The sequence below is a fragment of the Eurypyga helias genome, unplaced genomic scaffold (genome assembly GCF_000690775.1).
Source record: "Eurypyga helias isolate BGI_N326 unplaced genomic scaffold, ASM69077v1 scaffold36840, whole genome shotgun sequence".
Classification (NCBI taxonomy): Eukaryota; Metazoa; Chordata; class Aves; order Eurypygiformes; family Eurypygidae; genus Eurypyga; species Eurypyga helias.
Window position 1 is genome coordinate 4498 of NW_010226943.1, and position 23020 is coordinate 27517.

Here is a 23020-nt window from a genome sequence, read left to right on the forward strand (position 1 = left end):
CATGTGGTGAAACACATGGTTCTTGCTTTATCCTGCCGCAGACGGAACAAAGCTGGAACGAAAACTTGGCACACACAGAGAAGGGTAGTGACCAAGTGGAATGTCAATTGACTGACAATCTCATGATTAAGAAAGGTTTATGGGATACTGGAAGGCCAAAGTTGATACATGTCTCTTTATTTGTGTTGACTAGTTGAAATTACAGTGTGTCCACAAAGTGTGTTTTACATGAAGTACACCACTTAATTTTATCTCAGTTCTGCACCGTTAGGTTTGTGTGAAGGAAACCTTACAGGGATCCTCAGCAGACTTGGACATGGAGAAATACAGACATGAAGGAAATAAACATTCATCCTTCCTAAAAAATCAAAGTGCTGAATATGAACATTGCTGTTGCAGAGAAGCAGGAAATCCTGCAACTGTTTCCATGGGGACAGAGCATGGAGGAGAAAGAGCCTGGAACAGCTGAAACATGTGGAAAGCTCAGGGCAGGTTTTGCTAAAAGAGATGGAGGTTTTAGTTTAATGTCACCCGCCCCGTTTGAGCATCTTTAGTGCGTGGCCTTCCTCTTGCCCGCAGAGGGAGAAAAGGGTAAATCGAGACCTTGCCGATGAAGTTCTAGCACGCAGGTCTCCTCTGGTCCATTCAGGTACATCTGAGAACAATGTTAATAGGGATTAGGAAACCAGGATATAATCCCAGACCTGTGAAAGTCCCTGAAAGCATAAGGCTTAGCATGGGACAGATTTGGTTCCAGTAAAATGAATCATTTGAACTAATAAAGGGCTATTGCATTCTATACAATGTATTCTGCTAAAATAAATGGGCTAACAAGTACTTTTGCTAAAAGTTGAGTCTTGGTTTAGTAAAAAAAAGGAAGAAATGCCACGCAAGGCACAGAAGTGGCTCATTTTACCTTCAGAAGATCAGCTGATGGTACGTCTACCAGAGCAGGATTTCCACACTTCTCTTGATATTCCTGAATTAGGGCTCTTGCATCATCAAAGCTGTGGGAGGCAAAAGTTTATCATGGTTGACAATGTGTTGTCTAAAAAGCCAAAGAATTAGACTATACGCACTGAAGTATAAAAGTAAGGTGTGACCCCGCATTTTTGAAGTCGGATAGGTTCTGTCGTTTCCCAGTAGAGGGAAGCAAGCTGGGACCAGTGTAGTATTTACCTGTGGCTGTAATAAAACCAATATATACTAGGATTTAAGTGGTTATTACTGATTCCTGTCCCGTTTTGCCTGCAGGATAGCTGGTACCAGCCACCTGCAGTACTGTTTGGGGTCTGAAAGGGAAAGTGGCAGCTGTGCACAATGAGCCCAAGTGCTGTGAGTCACTGATTGCTGATTGAGAGCTCTCTTGGCAGGTTCAGTGGCCAGATCCTTTGTTTTGTTTGAGTGGAACACAAGGCATATCTAACTTCAGGAAAACAGCCTTGAGTGCAGGCAGTCCGTGTGTTTTTTCAGTGTTCTTACTGCTGAAGCTGTGACTCCATGCTGCTGCTAAGCTGAATTCATCTGAAGGTACAGTGAAGTGACTCAAAGCTAACATGTTTGCTTTTTCTGTTGGGTTAATTCTGCTATTTTAACTGATCTGCTTGCCAGCCCAGGCTCAAATGGTGTTACTTTGGCTTGAATGAAACTCTGAAACTCCATCCTAAGGATGCAGAGTAGTGAGGGGCGATTTTTATTTTGGTCATTTAATTTACTCTAAAAATTCTTAGAGACTGAGTACTACAAAATCTCCATGACTTCAAATAAATGAATATAAAATAAAGGAGAGATTAAGTTGCTGTAATTACTGCGAATAATGCATCACCCATTTAACTTACCAGTTCTTTTTAACAAAATAATCCACCAATTCTCTCAGTCGGTGAGTATTCATCAGTTGTTGCTTCAACAGTGGAAAATACTTAGTTTTCAAGAATTTCTCATATAGCTTATCATTTATGATACTGTCCAAAACCAAAGATCTAATCTGTAGATTTAAGGTTTAACAATGGAAAAGCATTAATATTTTTAATAAGTATTTGCTTTGGAATGAAAAGAGCTCAGAAAGAGCAGGATTATCATTGTTAGTGCTGCGAAATGGCAGATTTTATGAATACTGATCTCAGATTCAGATAGGCGTTAGGAAACTTGCCTGCAGGAAGGCAGCCCACGGCAAGGCAGAGTGCAGATTCAGAAGCCCTTTGGCCTTTGAGCTTAAAACATTTATTTAGAAAAATAAGGTAGCGCTGCTGCAAACAGTGCTGTCCCACAAGCAGGGCAGCCTGTAGCACAGCACTGTGAACATACACCGGAAGGTTTTTCCCTTACACAGTGATAAAAATGCAGAATTCCCTGTAAATATTGCTAGATTTTAAAGTGTGCGTTATGTCAACTAATGTTTGGCAAGATCAGTGGAGAGAGGGGGGAAAAAAGCATTCTGGATGCACTTATCTATCACAAAAAGCCTCCAAGTCAAAGGCAAGTGAAGTAAACAGTGGGTATTTACCTGAGAAGCAAATCCTACGATTTCTCCAGTGTTCATGTGTTCATCTGTTTGTTGCAGCACAGTTTCCATGTTACATGTCGATAAGAAACCCTTGAAAAAATAATTGTGAAAACCATGAATATTCTGTGAATGATGAAAGTAGAAACTCTCCCTTCAGAGCAAGTACTTGATTTATGCTAGACCAGTTCATATTTTGTAATTCTAGGTACAAAGACGAAATTATCAAACCAGGATCTGTGCGGTTTGACTGAAATAGTACGCGTTGCTTTTAGCCCTCAAAGGGTATTTTGCTGTAGCCATTATAGATGTTCGGGGTTTTGACTCGCTGTCAGCAGGCTGAATGTCTTGCACTGATGCTGTAAGTTGGGAAAATCTTCCCGAGCTTAACTTCCACGACTGGAAGTCTAGGAATTTAAGATGCCTTTGCTAGTGACAAATACAGGAACAATCTTTAATGCTTCATCTGGGAGAACAATGCAGAACGCCAGTTAATGGACAGAAGTGAGAAAGGAAACGCTCACGATACAGAGCCGTATCCTCACCACTCCTAAGGCAAAAAGTTTGTATCTGAACTTTTGACACAGATCAAGCGTCTTTCTAAGAAGTCGGGAGCTTTCAACTCCTTTTCCAAAGTAGGATTCGGTCGGTACTTCTCTTACAATCTGCTGTGAAACTAGCCCACCGGTAGCTCCTTAGCAGTCCTAGATGTCACCATACCCTAGCAGGTGTGTGGCTGTGGCCTGGGGTTTGGTGTTTGCTGGTGGGTTTTTTCCTTGGGTTTTATGGGTGGCATCCCATAAAATATCCTCAGAAGGCGAAGGGGTATGATAAAGCAGCTGAGGATGACTTGAAGCTAGCGGGTTTTGCTTTAAAAAAAAAAAAAAAAAGGCAGTGTTCCCATGATCCCTTTCAGAAGGACAAATCCATGGCAATAGCCTTTGCGGTTGGGAAAGGCTAAGCAGCAGTCAGCAGTGACATATTTGAGTCAGGAGCGATTTTAAGTTACCATCTTTCACAGTCTCTGTTGAACAGAACATGCTTAAAGATGTTTCCCTTGCACAGAGAGAACACAAAACTTATATTTACCTGAATTTGCTGCTCTCGCTTCTCAGACTGAGGAATCAGCAACAGGCACCCCAAAGCAAAAGCTGGAAGGTCCAACTGTGCATATTGTTTTGCTATTCCGATGACATCCAAGTCAGCCAGAACAGGGCACCTTTGGAAGAAGATTAGGAGTGAAGCTCTCAACTATGATATGTATAACCAGATACCTTAGTACTGCCAAAAAACTGCATTGAGACTTTAAACCAAAGGGAACAACACATTTTAACTTCATCTTATTTCCAGAAATGGCCAAACCATGTGAGTTGAAGTTTCCCAGAAGACAAATGCATGAGGATTTTCTAGCTTGAAAACCCCCCACCCAAGTCCAGCTTCTCTTTCTAAACACCCAAGGCCCTGTTTTGAGCGGAAGTGTTGGCCAACTGCCCTGAGTCATGATGTATGTGCACAGTGGCGTGGGCATGTTCTTCAGCTGGATCCTTTTCCAGTATTTCCTGACTAACTGTTGGCTCAAGTCAGGTGCACTGAGCTTTGGTTCTTCTCCTGAGCAAGCTGGAGCATTGTGGTGAATAAGATAATGATTTATTGTGCTTTTTTACATTGTAAAGGCAATGCAAAACTGGTTTATGTATAGAAAGTTTTGGAACACTAATACCATAGGTTAATCACGTTTATAGATGTGCAGCCGTTAGATTTTGTCATGTCAGATTTATTCTTTGTAGGAGAACAAATTCTCTCTTACAGTCTGTGTTACTCTTTTAGGATTTGTGTTATATTTTGGGCTAAGAAAAATATTAACTGGACTTCTATGGTTGACCCGTGAGTCCTTTAAAAATGTCAGGACAGGAACAGAGATGCCCTGTGGGGCAGCAACTGGGCAGATAAGTTGTTTTTCAGCAGTCCATGCTGCTGATTCCAAGTCCCAGTTCAGAAAGTGGTTCCCCATACGGCGTAAACAGCCAAGGTACAGGGTTAGAGCATGCTGTCAGCAGTCTCCAGGCAAGCACAGAATTTCTGTTTGGGTACATGCCCTGGTCCTGGCCTTCCCACAAGAGGCAAAAGGTTCTTCCTCATGCCTCAGGTTCCCAGTTTTCAGAGCTCCTTTGCCTGTTCCAGGGCAGGTCATTGGATGAGACATTACAAACAGCCATTCCCACTCAAACTCATACAAATGTGGGATGAATACTTACTTGAGCAGAAGCACGAAACACTCACAACATTCCTCTAACTGTTTAGGACTTGGTGGACACGAAGCTAAGAAATGAAGAAAACATGGTAAAGTAAATATATGCCCAAGTTAGCACACAAGCAGGACAGTTAGTAACAACCCTACCTGTGAGAAACGGTGACAGAACGACACTTCGCCAAGCTCGACTGAAGTTGGGAACCTGTTGACAGCAAATTAAAGTAATAGCCAAACACAGTTGTAACTCAGTGTCTTTGTAAACAGAGACACACAGACATCCCAGCCCACTGTAGGTGGGAGAAGCCTGCCAGTTTTCCTTTATTTTTATCCTGGATGAAATATTCCCTAACATTGCTTTCCTCATCTCATAGTTAAACATTCAGCCGGATTACCGATGGTAAAATTATTCTGTGCCACCTTACAAAACTGTCCAAGTAAGTGTTTACTGAAGGAACCACAAGTAGAAAATACGCTACTTCAGGGATTAATAACGATACTCATCTGCATATTGTATTGTCATAAAAGTAATCATTCAAAAATGGTCTTTTTCAACGCATAACACTTCATGGCATAGATGGCTGCCAGTCACACATGCACACTAAGAGGCTGCTGAACTCCTCTTAAGTGAAGAAGATTAGGAGTCACAGAATATTTGCTTACCTCCCATAATGAATGAATCCCAGTAATTGCTATCAAAACTCTTCTTAAATATTGAATCTGAAAATAAAATTTCATTGTAAAATGCTACAGTGTTTGAGGCTTTGGCAGCAACCTACAGAACTGCGTTACGCTCCTTGTCTTGTCTGCGGGATGCTAACTTACAGTTCCTCAAGGTACTTTGGGAGGAGTAACCAATGCATACAGAAATATGATCTATAATTTAATTTACTAAACTATCACAAGCAGTAGCAGCATATGTTGCCTCAGTAAATAACCAAGACTTTTGGTAGTCTTAATACAACTGGTGCTGAGAAGTTTATGACCTCACCTTCTTTGCTGTTAGTACCTAAACCTCATTAGATTAAAGCTAGCTCAAATACCTGCCCCCGAATCGGCCACGTGGCCAGGTACATCTGCTCACTCCTTAGGCCTTAGCAACTTCACGTCAAGTTTGACGATCTGCGGTAATTAAGGTTCTGAATGACAAAAATCAGGGTTTCTATCATCGTAAACACGATTTAGGGGTAATATTTTTGTGTGTATATGTACACACATGTATGAAGTTTGTGCACGTGTGTATAATAACAGGAAGTGTTTCAGTTTATCATAGGATTAACCCTTGCCATCTGAGTGGCCTGGTGCCTTTAAAACTAGAACAATTGAAGATCAAAATTCTCAAACAATTCTGCTGAAACACAAATCCCTCAAAGCTTCACCCATTCAGTATCTAAGAGCCCAAGTAAACTATCAGTAATTGGTCACGCTCAGTTTATAGTTTATGTATCTATTGCATTCTCTAGAAATCAGTGGCTAACAAAGCCTTTTCCTCGCTGCAGAACTTCATGCTTAAAAATTCCTTACCATATTGAAACCAAGGAGTTTCTGTAGCAGGCTGTTCCACAGCTGGGAGTCATACACCTTGTACTCTAGACTAAGTTCTGTCACCAGTCTAACAGCCTGAAGGGGAGCAAGGACATGCTGTATGTTAATATACATTCATGATCTTCAAAATTTACTGCTTGCCAGCATGAGTTTAGATTTTTACAGCGTTCCCAGGACCTTTAACTCCTGAAAGGCCACAACCAAGCCACTTTCAGAATTATTTTACACAGGTGAGGAGAAATAAAACAATACCAAAATCCCACTTATACGCAATACCACTTTATTTTTTGATTGCAGGAAGGCTAAAGCTTTTCTTATCTGTCATCTTCAAATTTTAGACTGGCATATGTATATTTCAACTAAAGAACAGATCACTTCCATTTTATGGCTATAGATCACAAGTATTCCTGTTGAAGCCTTAATAGGCTAGTATACATTTTTTGTCATATACTGTTATCTACCTGGAAATCTCACTTACCCGCCCTTGTCTTCAGCGTTATACATACTTAGTAACACAAAGGAACTGTCAAAGTTAAATTTCTAAGCAGAGCAGAGCTTAAAACCTATCCCTGGCACATTAGGTAAGTAACTAAGAGCTATTCTGAAGGTGAATGCCTGTTCATATTTAATTCATATTAAGTATGACACAAGTCCAAGCAACTTCAAAAGACAAACAAAAAAACCCCAACCCCAAAACAAAATGAAAACCAGGCTTCCGCACCAAATATCTTGCTTCCCAGACAAGAGACAAGGTATGGGTACACAAAGGTGGGCAGGTACTAGGTAATAGTTACGTGATGGGCAATAGTCAGCACGTTAACAGTTGTGGGGTTTTTTGGTCACTCTGAAAGTGTCTTGAAGGTAACTGAATACTCACTGGTACTTTTAAATACAGTTATGAGTAGCAGATGCATAATCATGAGTCAGGCAGAGTACATTGGAGCAACATCTGTTTAGAAATACACGTGCTATGTAGAAAGGTGTACGTTTCCCCCAGTGTGTACCAAAAAAAAAAATATACAAAGGATTTAAAAATCATACCGTGGGTTCGTGGCTGTGATTCTTCCAGAGCCCCTTAATCATTCCTTCCTTCGGACTCTTACGAAATGATTCATAAGTATATGGAATATTCAAGATTTCAAACTCTGCCAGATAAATGCAGCATTTTAGAAAATACCTGTAAAAAAAAGTCCCCCCACCCCAAATAGGGGTTAATGCTATTTGCAGTGATTATTATAATTCACATAGTCAAGCTCAGGATCAATTAAGCAGGATGACCGGTTCTGAACTCTGATGAACAGAACACTACCTGTATCTGGGTAGGAGAAAATACTTCACTTGCTAGAGAAATAACTGCAATTATGCAAAATGGAACAAAATACTCTCCTGTTGTACTACTCTCAAGTTTACAAATTAGGACTGTGATGTACTGGACTGCATTAGGGTGAAGATAAAAGATCTAATTATGCTCCTCAGAAATAGATTTTTAAAGTTCAAAACACAGATTAGTAAAAAGTAATTCTCCAAATATAATACATATCTTTCCAGGGGCTGTTAAGACCAACAAAACATCATTATTAAGGAACACCTTAAGGAAAATTCATCTTACTTCACTTTCTCAATGGGTTTCTCGAAGAGTGATTCCACAGTGTGGGTATCTGCCAAGTAGAGCAGACACTTGAGCGCCCGGCTCCTGTGAGCAAATGTCAGCTGAGTGAGACCGATTGGCTGAGAGGGGGAAAGACCAACACAGAGAGAAGTCACAACCACTGGCTGAACAACTGGAAAGAGGGTTATGTATCTCTACTATGATTCTTTCTAAGATTTTTGGATTAGTTTAGAGGGAATATATGCTCAGTGTCAGACTGGTTCACATTCAACTTTTCTACTAACCAGCTGATATATTTGTCCACTTCAAAGCACTCTGCTAAACCAGGCAGTTTTCTAGGCTTCAGACTATTAATGAAGGCGAGAAAAATATTTGTGATCTATAGTATCACAAATATATCCGGTAAATGTGAAAGGCTGAAGGTTAAGGTTCTGCTAAAATCATTTTACTGCGCTGCTTTGATGCCACCTAAAGTGAGCCAATGTGTTACACCAGCCTAAAGCACACCCTCCAAAAAGTTTACTGAAGTTATTTTCAGATAATATCAACAATAAACGTAGAAAACCCAGAGTTCAAGAGCTGCTCTTGACAGCCAATAATAGCAAAGTTCACTGAACACCCCAGTTTTATCCCAAAGGTGGTGGGTAAAACATGGCGCTCGCAAGGATGTATAAACTATCCAAGACACAGGAACAAAGGCCTTAGGTTGAAACCCATGCAGTTAAGCAGGCAACGCTTGATTTCAGATAAGAGGTAAAACTTTCCTAAGTAGCAAGCTAAAACAAGAATTTAGAAACTTACAGACGTGGCAGATGTTGCAATTGCAAAAAGCAGTCTTGAACTGTAATCCATCGGGCACGACTGAAGTAGATATATAACTCTGCAAAAATGCATTTGGTTTTAATACAAGTACAGCACGGTTACTGAAACACAGCGTAAGGATAGTCATTCCTGTGTAAACGTATTTCACTGCCAGAGATTAAGGGTAGGAGATTCCAAGGATATAGAAAGCCAGGAGAAAGCCTCCAAATAGCTACTCTTAAGCATGCCCTTATATCTGTAAGTTATTGCAAGTGGCATTTCATTGGTTGCGTATTTGACAGGTCAAAACTGACGTCACCAGAAAGTAAAAATGAGAACACAACAGCGAGTTCTGAATTACACACACTGCTAGTTTCTTGAAAAAGCCAGAGAGAGTTAAAGTTGCAAGGTAACAAGAAGTTGCCATATTATATGCAAGACAACGCACGTACCTTCGGAGCTCTTCATCTTCCTGTGCACCTCCAAAGATTTCTTGAACTTTCTTTAAAAAGACATGAAAATCTAGTTGTGAGAGTTTCCTTAATTGTTTGGATCCATAGCCAGGTTTAAACCCTGTCTTAAAGCTGGGCACGCTGTTAATGCAGCCAAGGAAAGGAATTTGGGTTTTATCAGTCCCTCCTTCCTTTAACTGTATGCTTGGCAGTCAACACCGTTCCTCAGCCTGCTAAGGGGCATTGTGAAGCAGGGGCAGTGCCCGCTCCCTGCTCCTTCTCACCCCACTGTATGCTGTGCAGGCCGCAACTACCTCTGTTAGCTGAGTTGTAACAGGAGAGGATTCCTCCTCCCCCTGATTCTAGAATCAGTGTCTGATGAAGCCAGTGTATTTATAGCTCCTTTACTCCTTTGGGCTGGCTACACAACCTTGCTGTAACAGCAAAGATAACATTCTAATCTCTATTCAGAGAGAAGGGAAAGCTTTTCCAATCATTCTCACTAGTGACAGTGCAGCAATGTTGGAAAGGCACGGCAATTGTTAGCTCTCTGAATTCAGATGCATCTTAAGTACTAAAGGCAAACTGTGCAAAATAACCTTAGTCTTCTGAACAGGGGATAAAAACATACTTATTTAATGTAGTGGGCCATTTTTCTCCACAAACCCAAATCCCCAGTGAGGACTTACCTCCGAGGGCAGTACAGTTGGACACAGCCACTTGTACAGCAGTTTATCCCAAATTTTGTTCATATCCAGATTGTTGATTTCGGCTATCTCCTTAGCTGCCATATGGATATCTACGTAAACAGGGAGAGACGATATATTCACCAACTAGTCTTACCTTGCTTAGCCATTTTTAAAGAACTTAGTTTTGCTCCTTTGAAACTAAATCATGGATACTCACCTGGATAATCTCTGCCAGTTGGATTCTGGAATCTTTTGTCTATACTGTGGTGTTCGAATAGTAAAGTGATAAGATTTGCTGGTTTCCCAATAGACTTTAAATGCTCTCCAGTGTTCAAGTTATGTGTTATTAGAACATTTTCTGTCGCTGATCGCTTATACTGCATATATAATTTGTTCTGTAGGACTTGTGCTTTTTCATGTGAAACATCCTTTAGCAAAACAACACAATTGATATGAAACAACCTCCTTTTACTCAAAAGCACTAGAAAAATTATCTTAGCTTTTATAGTCTAAAACAGCAAACTGGATAGCAAGATCTGTTTGTAAGATGTGTCTCCATACCTGTATCTACAGGCATTTTTTTCTGTAGACAGATAGTATTTCTGGGGAAGTGTTGGGACAGGTTGCCCAGAGAAGCTGTGCATGTCCCATCCTTGGATGTGTCCAAGGCCAGGCTGGATGAGGCTTGGAGCAACCTGGTCTAGTGGAAGGTGTCCCTGCCCATGGCAGGGGGGTTGGAATTGGATGATCTTTAAGGTCCCTTCCAACCCAAACCATTCTATGATTAACCATGCTGCTGTAGCAAGAAAACTAACTTTGAAAAAAATTGTAAACAAAGGTATATTGTGAAAAAGTCAAATAAAATAAGTACCACCAGTATGTAAAATGATGACATTTTGAGGTAAGATGGAGAGGGGGAAAAAAAAAAAATCTGATGTTAAAACTTGGCTGCTAGAATTATTGTTTAGTTTTGGCACAATTCTGTTCAAACGTGTGACTAAGCTTCAGAGAACTATTTTGTGTTCATTTTGTCTCAACAACGCCATAGCAAGTTTGGTATTTATAATCAAGGCTGAGATTCTTTTTCACCTCTCCCTACCAACAATGTAAAAATGAGCCTGAGAATCAAGTCAAAGGAGGCTTTTTGTATATATACTACTCTAAATGGCTAAAGAGTCTTGGGACTCAAAGCAAAAGTTAATAATGCTGTTGATCTAACTGCAGGAAGAGATTCCAACTCCTTCTCCTGCAGCAAGAAAAATACACACGACAGGAGAAAGAACAAATTATTCTTCCTTAAAACTGTATGTTTTGTCCAACCTCCAAGAACTGTAAGCTTTATTTTTGCTAGGTTGTGAGCAGAACGTTACTGTACGGAGAGGGCTCTTCTGAGGGGTCACTTACACAGTCACTTCCCGTATCAGGGCTGGTTATGGTACGACTTACACACCGAAAGACAAAACACCAACACAAGTACCCGACTATTCCACAACAGTCTTGCAAGCAGTTTACCGTTACCTGAGCTGTAGTATTCTTTAGCCATTTCTCAGTTAGATAAAGACAGAATTTCAATGCCTCAATCTGGTCAGGACCTTTTTTAAAGAAAAACAAATGGGGTGAAAGAAGTAAATAAATAAATATATCCAGTTTATTTCCAATAATTAAGAACAATTAGAAGCTATTTAAAATATTAGGAAAGCTCCTGTGCCTAAAGAGCACAAGATGTAGGAGACAAATGCATTTTTATTCTCAGAGTTCCCTGGGTTTATCCGAGTACTGAACAAGTGTTTGGTCACCAGCTTTTCTTTTCTCAAACCTATTCTCCACCCTTTACTTCATCCCTCAAGTCATCCCATATGCACCTTACCTGTTGGAAATTCTTGTGCAATCTTGTGAGCAATAGCTACTGCCCACTCCGGGTTAATTATGGACAGCAGATATGACTGAATTGTGTGTACGGTTTTAGTTGTTTCCTTGTTAACAACTGATGCGTATCCAGTGTTTCTCATTTCAAATATTTTTGGTTTCAGTTTTTTTTCAAAGACTTGTCGAGCTGCAGACATGTGTAAGGTATCCAGCGAAGCCTGAAAAGCATTGAAGTAGATTAAGGGTTGTCAGAAGTTCTACAGGGAGGCCAAAATCATGAAAAAGGAAGACAAGAGCTCTTTTCTGTCTGTGTTTGAAGCGTAATTTTGAAATACATGCTTTCAAAACGCTACTTTACCTTCATCAGTTTAGAAATCAACAGAAGTGTCGGGAAGGATTCCTCACTGAGCTCTGCAGCTGCAAGGAAAAGATAGCTGGGCGTGATAGTGTCATAGCCAACTTGCAGCGAAATCAAGCACTTGGAGTTTATTGCTAGGTGCAGACCTCCATTGGGAGAGAAAGAATATGATCTTAATTATCCACACTGGCCTGGGATGTGGGATAGGTAGATTAATTTGGGTTTTGAGAGGTCCTAAGAAAAGAATTAGAGGACAGAATTCTGCATTGTGTATATCATCCACTGAAAGCCAGTTACCTCACCAGTAGCAATTTGGGAGCACAAGGGGTTGGGATGAAAACCGCAAAAATAAAGACACACAATTAATGTGAAATATATACTGCAGAACTTGAAAGCTCACAAACAGCAGAGAGAGGGAATTATACATATATCCAGCCATTAAAAATACTGAACGTACATATAATGTTCCAGAAACACTGTGCAGTTCTAAAGAATATCAGATGAAAGGGCAGTCTGGTTTGAGCAGCTGGAGATAAGGGAATCACATGCTCTAAAACATATTGGTGCTCTAAGTCTGCAGGTGGAGAAATTCTTTTATAAGATTCCAGATGTTTGAGGAGACTCAAAGCCTAAGGGAAAGAAAAAATAATATTTTAAAAGGCAAGGAAAAAGCAAAAAAGCCACAAGACTACTATGTTTCTCCCTGTCCCCCCAGTAAACACGCCAAAGTCCCGGAGACGTATGGTTTTTTGACAGAGTTGGTATGTATCTGTAGAGGTTTTTTCCCTGCTATGAGCCATTAGTGAGAAACAACTAGAGATCACTATTTCTTGAATGCTAGTTTCTGAATGAGAGCTGTGGAGATAGAATAATTCAATTAATTTCAACAGACTCTTGAGTAACTGCACTAATAAATAGATAAAACAATACAGGTACCACTAGCAAGGTAACAGCAACATATTTGGACATACCTGATTCAGGTGGATACTGATGTTCTTTTCATCAGCATTTTGCATCACTTTCAGGACAATTTCTAGAGTTTCATAGTCATAAGGATCAAGCTGTTCAAAATAACAATCTATTTATAAGATCTTATATGTTTTGTTTTATAAAAACATACAACCGAGTTAACTTTTTCCCATTTTAACGCCAACATATTGACATAACACTGAAGAAACAGTATAAACATCATGATATACTTCTCTGAAACAATAAAACTTTCACTTCATAGTCCTAAATCCTAAGAAATTGTCAGGATATTGTAGAAAGACCAAACATGAAGTGATGAAAATAAAAAAACCCCATAAACAAAAAACTCAAACACAAAAATCTCCTAAAAACCAAACCCCAACCCCAACCAACCAAAATAAAACAAAAATACCCCCAAAATACAAATATTTTTTGTTACTATCCATTTTTAAGTTAGCACTTTGAAATATTTCCAGTGCACTATGATTTTTAGAAGTGACTTTTTTTTTTTTTAATTTTCTGGTTGCTTTTTAAGGGAAGTTGGGAAGAAACACTCTACCTGTTTTAAACATAATTAGATAAGTTGTTCTGTTGTTTTTTTCTAGAGAAGTAGAAAACTGAAACTTAACCTTTACATTCTTTAGTAAAAATGAAAAAAAGAACCTTTCCAAATTAATCTGCCACTCAAGTGACCTGCAGCATTTGAGACTAGATGCATACTTCAGGGCTTCGTTTGCCTGTTGTTTTGGTTTTTTTACCTTGTACAATATTCCACTGAGGCTAGCAACCAGGTCTTTCGTGCTTTTCAACAGAGGAACTATTTCCAGTGCTCTTGCTAGTAATGTGGAATGAGGTTGCTTCTTGCTGGATTCTGCAGAGTCACCTTCAACGTGATTTGTATTAGCATTCTGGAGAAGAAGTGTTTCAATGCAAAGCTGCAGTGCGGCATCACTGTCCAGCGTGAAAGTACTAGAAGAGGACAGATATTATTTTGTCTGTCAACTTTGGTTTTGTCAAGGTGCTTATTTCCTTATGAATAAATTCACCAAAGAACAGTATGTATTCTGATTAATACTTGAAAAAACCCAACCAGACAACAATTTGTATGCATTAATTAGGATCTATAAAAACGAAAATACATTGCAGTAGGCATGGTTATTATCACAGCAACGATGAAACACGATTGATTTGCTTCAATTATTACCTGCAGTAATTCAATATGACATCTATGCCCACTTTTGGATTTTGTACCAGGGTTCTTATGAGTTCCTTCTTCCTGGCTGGTGGTTGTCTAAATACAGTCTTGAAAGAAATCTACAGATAAACAAACATGTTATTTTCTTCCTGAAGAAGTCTTTTAGACAACATCAAGACTAATTCTTTCTATAGTTAATGTTTTGTTTTCTTTAGTTTCAATCCAGAGGTTTTCAGAGCAAGAAAAAGCAGTGTGTTTGCTTACTACGCCCCGTGCCAAATAAGCACTTAGAAGTTCTTTTATAGCACCCTCAGTTACTGTGTTTCGCAGTTTCTGAGGTTTATTTAAGCAGAGAAGCAGAACAAAAATTAAAAACAAAACCCCAACGAACTTACATTTGAATGGGAAATCTAAAAATCACTACACATCTCAGAATATATTGATATTTAATCAGTTAATAAACCCCTAAAATAAATAAATGGCAAGCTTACCCCAAGGTCACCAAGTCGGATACCCCACTCCGCATCAGTAACCAGTTCCTGGAATTTCTTTTTTTCTGCTGCTTCCCCACATTGGTTAGCAAGCTCTGCTCCAACCAGAGCTACTGCCTAAAAGGAGTGAGAAGGGAAAGGAACACAAGTATAACAAATAATCTGAAAAACGGGAATCCTAAGGTCTAAATCCTCAGAGGAATTTAAAACACCTCACAGATGACCACACTGTGTAAAATGAAAACAAACCTCACCGAAGGTTGTATCAGGGTGACCCCACCTCCTGAGTTGGCAGTTCAAGGCTACTTTAAAACTGAGTTTTTCTCAAAAAATATTTTGTTAGTATGGCACTAGTGAAACTAATACAAAAGGTATTTTTTAGACATCGTCTTTCCTCCAGATTTGTGGCACTATCCCTCCCCATTTCTTTGTTATGCTTTATTTCCCATCTTCCTTTATATTTTAATAGTTGTGTATTTATTCATTCCATTCTTGACAACTGCTGCCAGAGAACAATTTCTTCAAAATATAATGTCATATGAAAATTATGATGGGTCCTGTAATAAACAATTTCAAGCTTTGGAATAAGTTCTGAGAGGTAACCTAATGCTTGGGCTTACATCATGCTAACTGATCACAGCAGCTGCCTGTGCACAACCTTACACGGCGGTAAAGAGACAGAGCTGCTCTCCCAGTGCTGCCCTGAGTGAGGAACTTGTTCAAACAGCTACACCCTTAATAAGGGCAAAGTATTGCACTTCCATGTGATATTGCTGACGTCTTATTTAAATAAACTCTTTAGTATTCTCTATTTCCTAAAGAAATATATTTCCTTGTGAATTTACCAAAACTTTTCTGTAATTTTGCCATGTATTGTTTATGACGTCCCAGAGCTTATTGAATATGTCTTCCTTGGGCAAAATTGTGCAATACCCCAGTGCCAGGTTCTGGTCTATGACATGACAGTTGAACACCTGTGTATTAGGGGACCAAAAAAAAGAGATAAAAGTTACAAATTTTAGCAACTTATACAAGAAGAACTATTAAAATATAACACATAAGAAGTAGCCTGTAATCTAGAGGTGTATTGGGCCTTTAAATTAGAGGGAAAGAAAAAGAAGAATAAAAATGCATTTCAGGTTTTAGAACTTCAAATCTGAATATACTGAAGCCAGTCTAAAAGTAACTTTCCTTGGTGCAAAGTGCCTTAGAAGATTGTATATGGCAGCTTTTGCAGATAGCTTTTTTTTAAAAACAAAAACAAAAACCACAAAACCCAGGAACAACCTCCCCTCAACCAAAAGTCTACAAATACAAAATGAAACCACGATTGGAATTGTGGTAGATCATAGAGATCATTATCACAGTTATTACATCATAACCACAGATTGTAAACTCCATTCAGGAATCCTTAAAGGATCCCACGGAGATGAAGCTCCCACTGTCCGTAACCTTTCGGGCAGAGCAAGCAGTGTAGGATCAAAGAGCTCAGTTACGCTGGGGCTAGAGCGCGAGGCTGCCAGCAAAGTGATGCCTGTTCAAAGGCTGTTCAGAAACACTCCTCCAACCAGGGTAGGAAGAGGGACTGGGAAGGGGAGGAAGAATCCCAGCTGGGACTGCAGAGGCCAACGCTGTCATCAGGCCATTTAGCGCACCCTTTCCCCACTCTGGTATTCAGATGTGAGGCTGGGGAACCCAACCCCCTCTCACCACTGCAATCATGTCTGTACTTTCCTTCACCTTTTCTATGGCTTTCCGACATGTGTGATTCTTCCAGAACGTGCGGGTCCTGCGGTGTTTGGCCACAGGATAATCTCAGAGTGGGCTTTTGCCGTAGGAAGGGTAGCCCTGTTCTTGACGGCAGAAAAAAGGAGCTCACTCTTACATGTTTCCGAGCATTCTTACCTTGTGTAGTAAGGTCAAGATAGTGGTCATAATTGCTGTAGTACATTCCTTTGTCATAGCAGCGAGAAAACGTTTGGTTTCAACTAGCATATCACCATCATGCAGCTATTATAAGAAAAGACAATCAGCACGTGGTTAAAAAAATTCTAAGCCTTCAACTTCTCTTGACGTTTATAGTGTAATAGGTAATGCCTTACCTTTTCACTCAGGGAAAAATCCATGTTGTTTGATATACCATGCTGAAGACAGGATCCAAACGAGCAGACTATCAGCTGCAAAACTAACTCGAACTGACTGCACTCCATGAGGTTCTGCAGCACTGCACAGATGGGATCTCTAGCTGGCACCAGAAGGTTCTCTCCTGTGATGTATTTCAAGAACAAACAACCCCAGAAAATAATTATAATTATACTAAGCGTATGGTTATTAGAATTAATATCAGGGCAGTTTCTCTTTTTCTTCGTTACATTTATGATGCAAGATTAGCTTTCTTTCAAACCTTAAATTTTCAGAGATTTAATTTAATACAGACTGTCATTTTAGTTCAAAAACCAGAAGTTAGTCATCTTTTTGGAAAGGCTCTAAGTGGTTCTAGCTCACAGTGGCAGAATTTCTGTACTGAAGTACAGGCTTTGATAACGTCTCCCAGAATTACATGGCTGAATGGTAGCACTTACCATGCAAACTGATGTCTTCTGTGCTGAAAAAAACCCTGGAATATGGCTTTAAGTGGAACAGCTAGGCACTTGTTTAAAACCTATGAATTAGTTGTGTAGGTTTGATTTAAACCCCGTGTTTCCTAGTGTTCTCGTTTATACTTCTAGCGTGGTGAATCTGCCATCATACCTTTAATAAATGCACAGTGTGCCAGGCTTGTAGACTCCAAAGGATACAGCTTGTTCTCTGAAAAACAGATACTCATCAACAGTGTTCTAAGATCCCAGCAACACTATGAAGCCTGGAGTTGCTTAAAAATACTACACTTCAGGGACAGTACATAAAATAAAGACAAATGAACCCCAAGAGCCAGGACTGCTGTTTTGTACTGTGCCTAATCAGAAGCGATTTTCGAGGAGGGAATATTCTTGCAAACACACAAAGGAATACAAACCAACAGTTTTCACTAACTACTTCGGTGTAAATCCCTTTGTCTTGATGAGGCTGTCAACATAAACACTTCGGACTGTGAAGGTAATAAATCTACTCAAACCAACCAAACAGACATATCCTTTATAGGTAGATCTAGTCATCTTTACATTCTGTACCCTCCCCCAATGGGTATTTCTTCCATGAGTTTGTCTAATTGAGATTTCCAAGGTGATAGTTTCCACACATATCCTGAATTATTTATATTCCTAGACAAAAATCAATATGAAATACAGATTGTGTATTGACTCAGTGTTCAGGCAAGCAAGTTTACCACAAATAGGCAGAAGAGAAGAAATAGTTTCATATGTGACTGGAAGAGCTGTCTGTGCATCAAGAACTATCCCATCTTCATTAAAGAAGTCGTCATAAGTCCACTCTTCATAAGGATCTTTATCTCCTCCAAAAGACGGTGTCTAAGTAAGAGCATTGTCAAAAGTACACACAGTATAAAGAACAGTTAGTAAGTCTACTAACAAATGAAATGTTGCAAGAGATGAGAGTCTTTGAATACAGGAGTAGAACACAATCTTCTATTTGATGGCTCCTCCTATGCTCCTGCTTGTGAAGCGGCCAGTGCCATTAAACACATGCCCTCCTTAGGGTGGCCCCATTCAATGTTCCAGTTATTAGCTGTACAGCCAAAATGCATTCTTAATCCATTTAAATAAACATGTTCCATAAACTTTCTTTCCAAATAGTATAAGCAAATATTTTTCAAATGGATATTTTTTTAGAAAAATAACATTCAGTGCATAAATATGCTTGCCTAGCCACCTTGACCTTTTCCACTCAAACTGCAAGAGCCCATTCACCTCAAGTAGCCTAAAGCATTGCTTGACCTCAACAAAAACCAAAGATGCTATTCAAGAACTCAACCCGTCTTACAAAACTGATGGGAATGCCTTCACATAACACGCGCATTTGAAAATCAAAGCCTCCTTGTCATAATGTAACTATTTAAAAACAGAGGCATTTTTAAAGTTAGCTTTCTAGCAAGTGCTGGCAGCAGCTATTCAATAAAATCACTAATATTTTCAGACACATTAGCAGGATGAAATGTAGGTGGAGAATGCTACTTGTGCTTATGCCAATCAGCTTACTCTTTATGCCAAAGAGCACATATATGCAGGGAAATTTTTATTTGTAGAGCTGTGGGGGGTGTTGTTCTTTGCTTTTTAAACAAGCTCATTAAATATTGCTGGAGAAATGGGAGGAAAAAAATGTACGGACAGTGAACACTACTCAATTAAGACGATACATACATTAAAAAACAATATTTAAGTTAGTATAAAATACCTTTGTAAATCCATAGTTTTCTATTTGGCACTGTCTGTAAATGTCCTTGGCAACCAAAGTATATTTACATAGTTCCAGACAATCTAATAGTAAATCTGTAAAAATATTAAGATCATTAGCATACTATGAATGGAAGGTTCATATGCCCTATTAAAAGGAAACGATTTTTTTCAGCACCTATTTTTATAGATACACATAGAGAAAGTCACTTTGGTTTCATGTTTATTAAATATTGTTTGGAAAGTTGGATTCCCAACATGAACACAACTAAAGGGTAAGAGTAATTACCTGGGCTACATACTGTAGCTGCTTGGCAAGCCATTTCATAGATCACTGCTGGGAGATTCATGTCTTTAGGAGTGATCATTGGAACATCAGCTCCCAACATATGGCAAAGCCTCTGACATGCTGAAAACAGCAGCTTCCCTGTTTCTTCATTACAGTGGTTTTCATAGAACTCCCTATTAAAAAAAATAGATGTTAAAAAAAAAAGGCCTTAGAGTTTTACTTAAGGCCACATTCTGTTCGAATTATTTAAGTCTCTTTTACTCATTTCACCTACATGACTCACTGCAACTCAAACTTTTTTGATGGAAGTGAACAAATACAATGGAACTTACCTCAGATACATACTGAAGCACAGAGAACATGTTCATATTGAGAAAAATACTGAATATTCTAATCTGATCTCTTTTTGGGGGAGGTGATAGTAAGTTTAAATCATCTGACAATCTAAGCATGAGGCAGAGACCAGCTAGAAACCGTGACGTGGTGTGTGTAGTCAGTGTACAACAGTGTTCTTCCATCTGTGCTGAGAAGCTGTCGTAACGGTTATTTAATTTTGTGCCTTACTTCTCTCTCACTATAAAACTGTAGGGAATCTTTTTACCTAGTTACCAAGTTATGGCAAAAACCAATGGTGATTTTCAGAGCCTACAACTAAACTCTGCACTCAATATAGCATACAAGCATATTGCTGAATACTCATATTTAGCAAACAACTACTTCTACTTAGGTCTGCTGAGTATCAGAAATAATACAGAAAAGCCCATCAAATCTTAAAGATATCTGTATTTTACCTGCATATTTTTACAGCACCTTCAACTTTCCCAGCATCTAGTGCTCTCAAGGCCAGTTTTTCTCCCAGTTCTTGTTCTGAGATTTGCAGGAGCAAAGCCAGTCTATACAACCTTGATTCAGTGGAACAGTTCTTGGGTTTACCATCTTCTGAATTACAAGTCATTGTTTGCACTTTTCTAGACTTTGACAGGGATCTGACAGTCTCGTAAGCTTTTATGTGCTTCTCCAGAAGTGTAGACATCAGTGAAGGATTCCTAAATTCTTCGACTGAAAGATAGATATCAAAATCTTCCTGCAACAGAGGGGAAAAAAAAAAAATATATATATATCATGTAACTTCCTTGAAAAGTGTTGGGTTTTTTTTTCCTTGTTGGTATTGAAATGTTTTTATTTCTTGTTTCATTCTGAGAGGAATACTTTCAGTATGAAGTTGACTTTATCAGTTTCTACCAATTACTGATTTAGGTAATGAACTAGAGAATTTTGCTAGGCAGTAGGTAAGCAAAAAGTCCCAAAAACCAAAGGACACTGCATGCTCAAATGCTGTATTAAATAATTTAAAGTTTGCAGACCATAATAATACCTTAATAAAATATTACAGTACTCTTATCATGAAAACTTTGAAGTACTAGCAATTAAGACTCTTGGGAGAGTAATTTTTCGTTTTAAGTGGACAATGGAATTCTAGTAATTTGGAACTTTCCCAGGCACAACTTAAATTGCTAAATTAGCCTTAGAATCTCTTTGAAGTCAATAATAAAAACAACCTTTGCACAGAAGTTGTAAATACAATTAATTTTTAACATCATACATGTTATAAGAACAATTGGGCTAACTACAATAAACTAAAAGCAGTTTGAAACTCCCTACCTGCAGGGTAGCAAGTGTTTCAAACATTTTTAGGTTTGCTTCACATTCATCTTTCTTGAGAGGATTGTCTGTTGGAGGAAAAAACCAATTACTTCCTGACTCCCATGTACAAACAAGATGTAAGGTTTTTAAGGTGTAGCTTACCTTTCTGAATGCTGAACAGGAATTTAAGGATTTCCACGAGAGTCTTAGTCAGAAACATTTGTGCTTTGTGCTGCAGGAAAGGCAGAAGTTAATATTTTGTTTGCTCAAAATGTTGCCAGTGACAGACAGTGACCCTCAGGCTTCCACTCTATTAAAATACTACATGATGCTCTACAGAAGTCTCAAGGAACAGTCCTCAGGTCTAAGATACAACCGGGTGAAAAGCAAGGGAACAGACAGTTATTGTGCATAATATTTAAAGAAACAGCAAATATTTTATAGCTGTATTATGTATGTACTCCACAGAGTCTGTTAGCTCTCACAGGAGATTTTTGAAAACACCCACCCTTCTCCCATTGTTCTTCCTTCCCTTGCCCAGAATAACTCCCTAAAACAACCGTTAACAAAAATTTTCTTCTGTGGTTTCAAGATAAGTGTACTGTCAACTGTGAAGCTTCAACCCTCTTTGGTGCATGGCAAAGCCACACCTACGATTTTTAAATAGATGTGTTCCAAGCAACTAAAGAAAGAACTGGAAAATACGGAGGACTAGAGGTATAATAAGGCAGCAGGTTTTATGGATTATTAATTGAATTCAGATAGCCATGCCACTGCGTGGAGATACCTTTAAAAATAACGCAAAATAATTGTATAGTATACAGAATTGGAATAAACTCAAGTTGGAAGGGGCTTCAAGAGGTGACCTAGTCCAAACTCTTGATCAAATCAGGTCCATTTCACCATCCCTTTTTTCTGGAAGACACAGTTTTCACATTTGTATCCTCTACCTTCAGTTCAGCATCTGGGTAAGAATAGTATTTAGAATAATTTTATGATGTGAAATGACTTGGTACCTCTTCAGAATTATCGGATTTATTCCGTAATACCAGTGCTCCCCACACAGTCAATCTCTCTGCAACTTTCTCAGAAAATCAGAGATTTTAACAAAGTCAGAGATTCCTCTCCCTGAGGAGTGGGGAAAAAAAAAGTAAACCAGACATAATTGAAAGAAAAAGGCATTTGCTTTTGGAAAAGCTGTCATGTGTAACCCCTTGCTTTGATACCCAATCAGCCTTCATTCATTGTAAGATGAATCTTCTGCTTTTAAACTTCCAATCGCTTTAGAAAACACACTCATCGTAACGTGACTTCCTTAAACTCTCTGAATAATTTTTACATCATCTATGAGGCTTTCAGTAAAATCCGTGTGCTTACTCACTAAGAGTTGTCATATGCAAATTAAAATGCAGTGGTGTTCACTGGCAATTAGGCAACATTTTAAAAACCGTATGATTGTCAAGCATGCCATGTGCAAATGAGGCAGAACAAATGTTAACATAAGGAACGCAGGGGAGTTAATTTGATTCCTTTAAATCAAAGAGCCTCCTTTTCTTCAGGTCAAAAGGATCCCAGTTATATAACCAGGGACCAGCACAGGGTATGAAGGTAATCACGCCTGCTATAATGTAGCAAGTCAAAGTGAAACATTTCTCGTTAGGCCATCAATGTAATTTAAAGATAACTTCCCGTTTTTTTCCTAAACTGAGACTTGAAATTAACTTGGAAGAAAACTTCATAGTAAGACTCAAACATTCAACACCCTGTATCACAAGACATTCAGGTGCTCTCAATACTAAAGGGGCAAGTCTGTACTCGTGGGGTATCACTGCATTAGGAGAAAGCTTTGCTCAGAAGAAAGAATCTTTTGTTGTTGGCAAGAAAACAACTTGCCCAACAGCAGCTCTAGCGAACACAGTACAGAAAACGTGTAGAGACGTCAATTCCAAACTTGTATATTGTGGTTCATAATTTTCATCCTTTTTTTTTGCCACAAATGCAGGATGGTTTGTGAT

General features: G+C 39.0%; 1 protein-coding gene across 1 annotated transcript in view; it reads right to left on the reverse strand.

Moving 5' to 3' along the window:
• Window positions 1-550: 550 nt before the first annotated feature.
• Window positions 551-23020, reverse strand: part of KNTC1 (kinetochore associated 1) — a 38302-nt gene continuing 15832 nt past the window's right edge. Inside the window, 35 exon segments of the mRNA XM_010154942.1 lie at window positions 551-655; window positions 917-1007; window positions 1839-1984; window positions 2504-2593; window positions 3590-3719; window positions 4756-4819; window positions 4899-4953; window positions 5412-5468; window positions 6273-6368; window positions 7335-7470; window positions 7903-8021; window positions 8704-8782; window positions 9156-9205; window positions 9845-9954; window positions 10062-10272; window positions 11363-11436; window positions 11712-11928; window positions 12069-12127; window positions 12526-12697; window positions 13040-13129; window positions 13796-14006; window positions 14242-14351; window positions 14724-14840; window positions 15569-15697; window positions 16629-16733; window positions 16826-16989; window positions 17475-17531; window positions 18049-18190; window positions 19074-19168; window positions 19362-19534; window positions 20153-20445; window positions 21024-21091; window positions 21168-21237; window positions 22022-22097; window positions 22099-22133. Coding sequence (XP_010153244.1) covers window positions 551-655; window positions 917-1007; window positions 1839-1984; window positions 2504-2593; window positions 3590-3719; window positions 4756-4819; window positions 4899-4953; window positions 5412-5468; window positions 6273-6368; window positions 7335-7470; window positions 7903-8021; window positions 8704-8782; window positions 9156-9205; window positions 9845-9954; window positions 10062-10272; window positions 11363-11436; window positions 11712-11928; window positions 12069-12127; window positions 12526-12697; window positions 13040-13129; window positions 13796-14006; window positions 14242-14351; window positions 14724-14840; window positions 15569-15697; window positions 16629-16733; window positions 16826-16989; window positions 17475-17531; window positions 18049-18190; window positions 19074-19168; window positions 19362-19534; window positions 20153-20445; window positions 21024-21091; window positions 21168-21237; window positions 22022-22097; window positions 22099-22133 — 3996 coding nt within the window.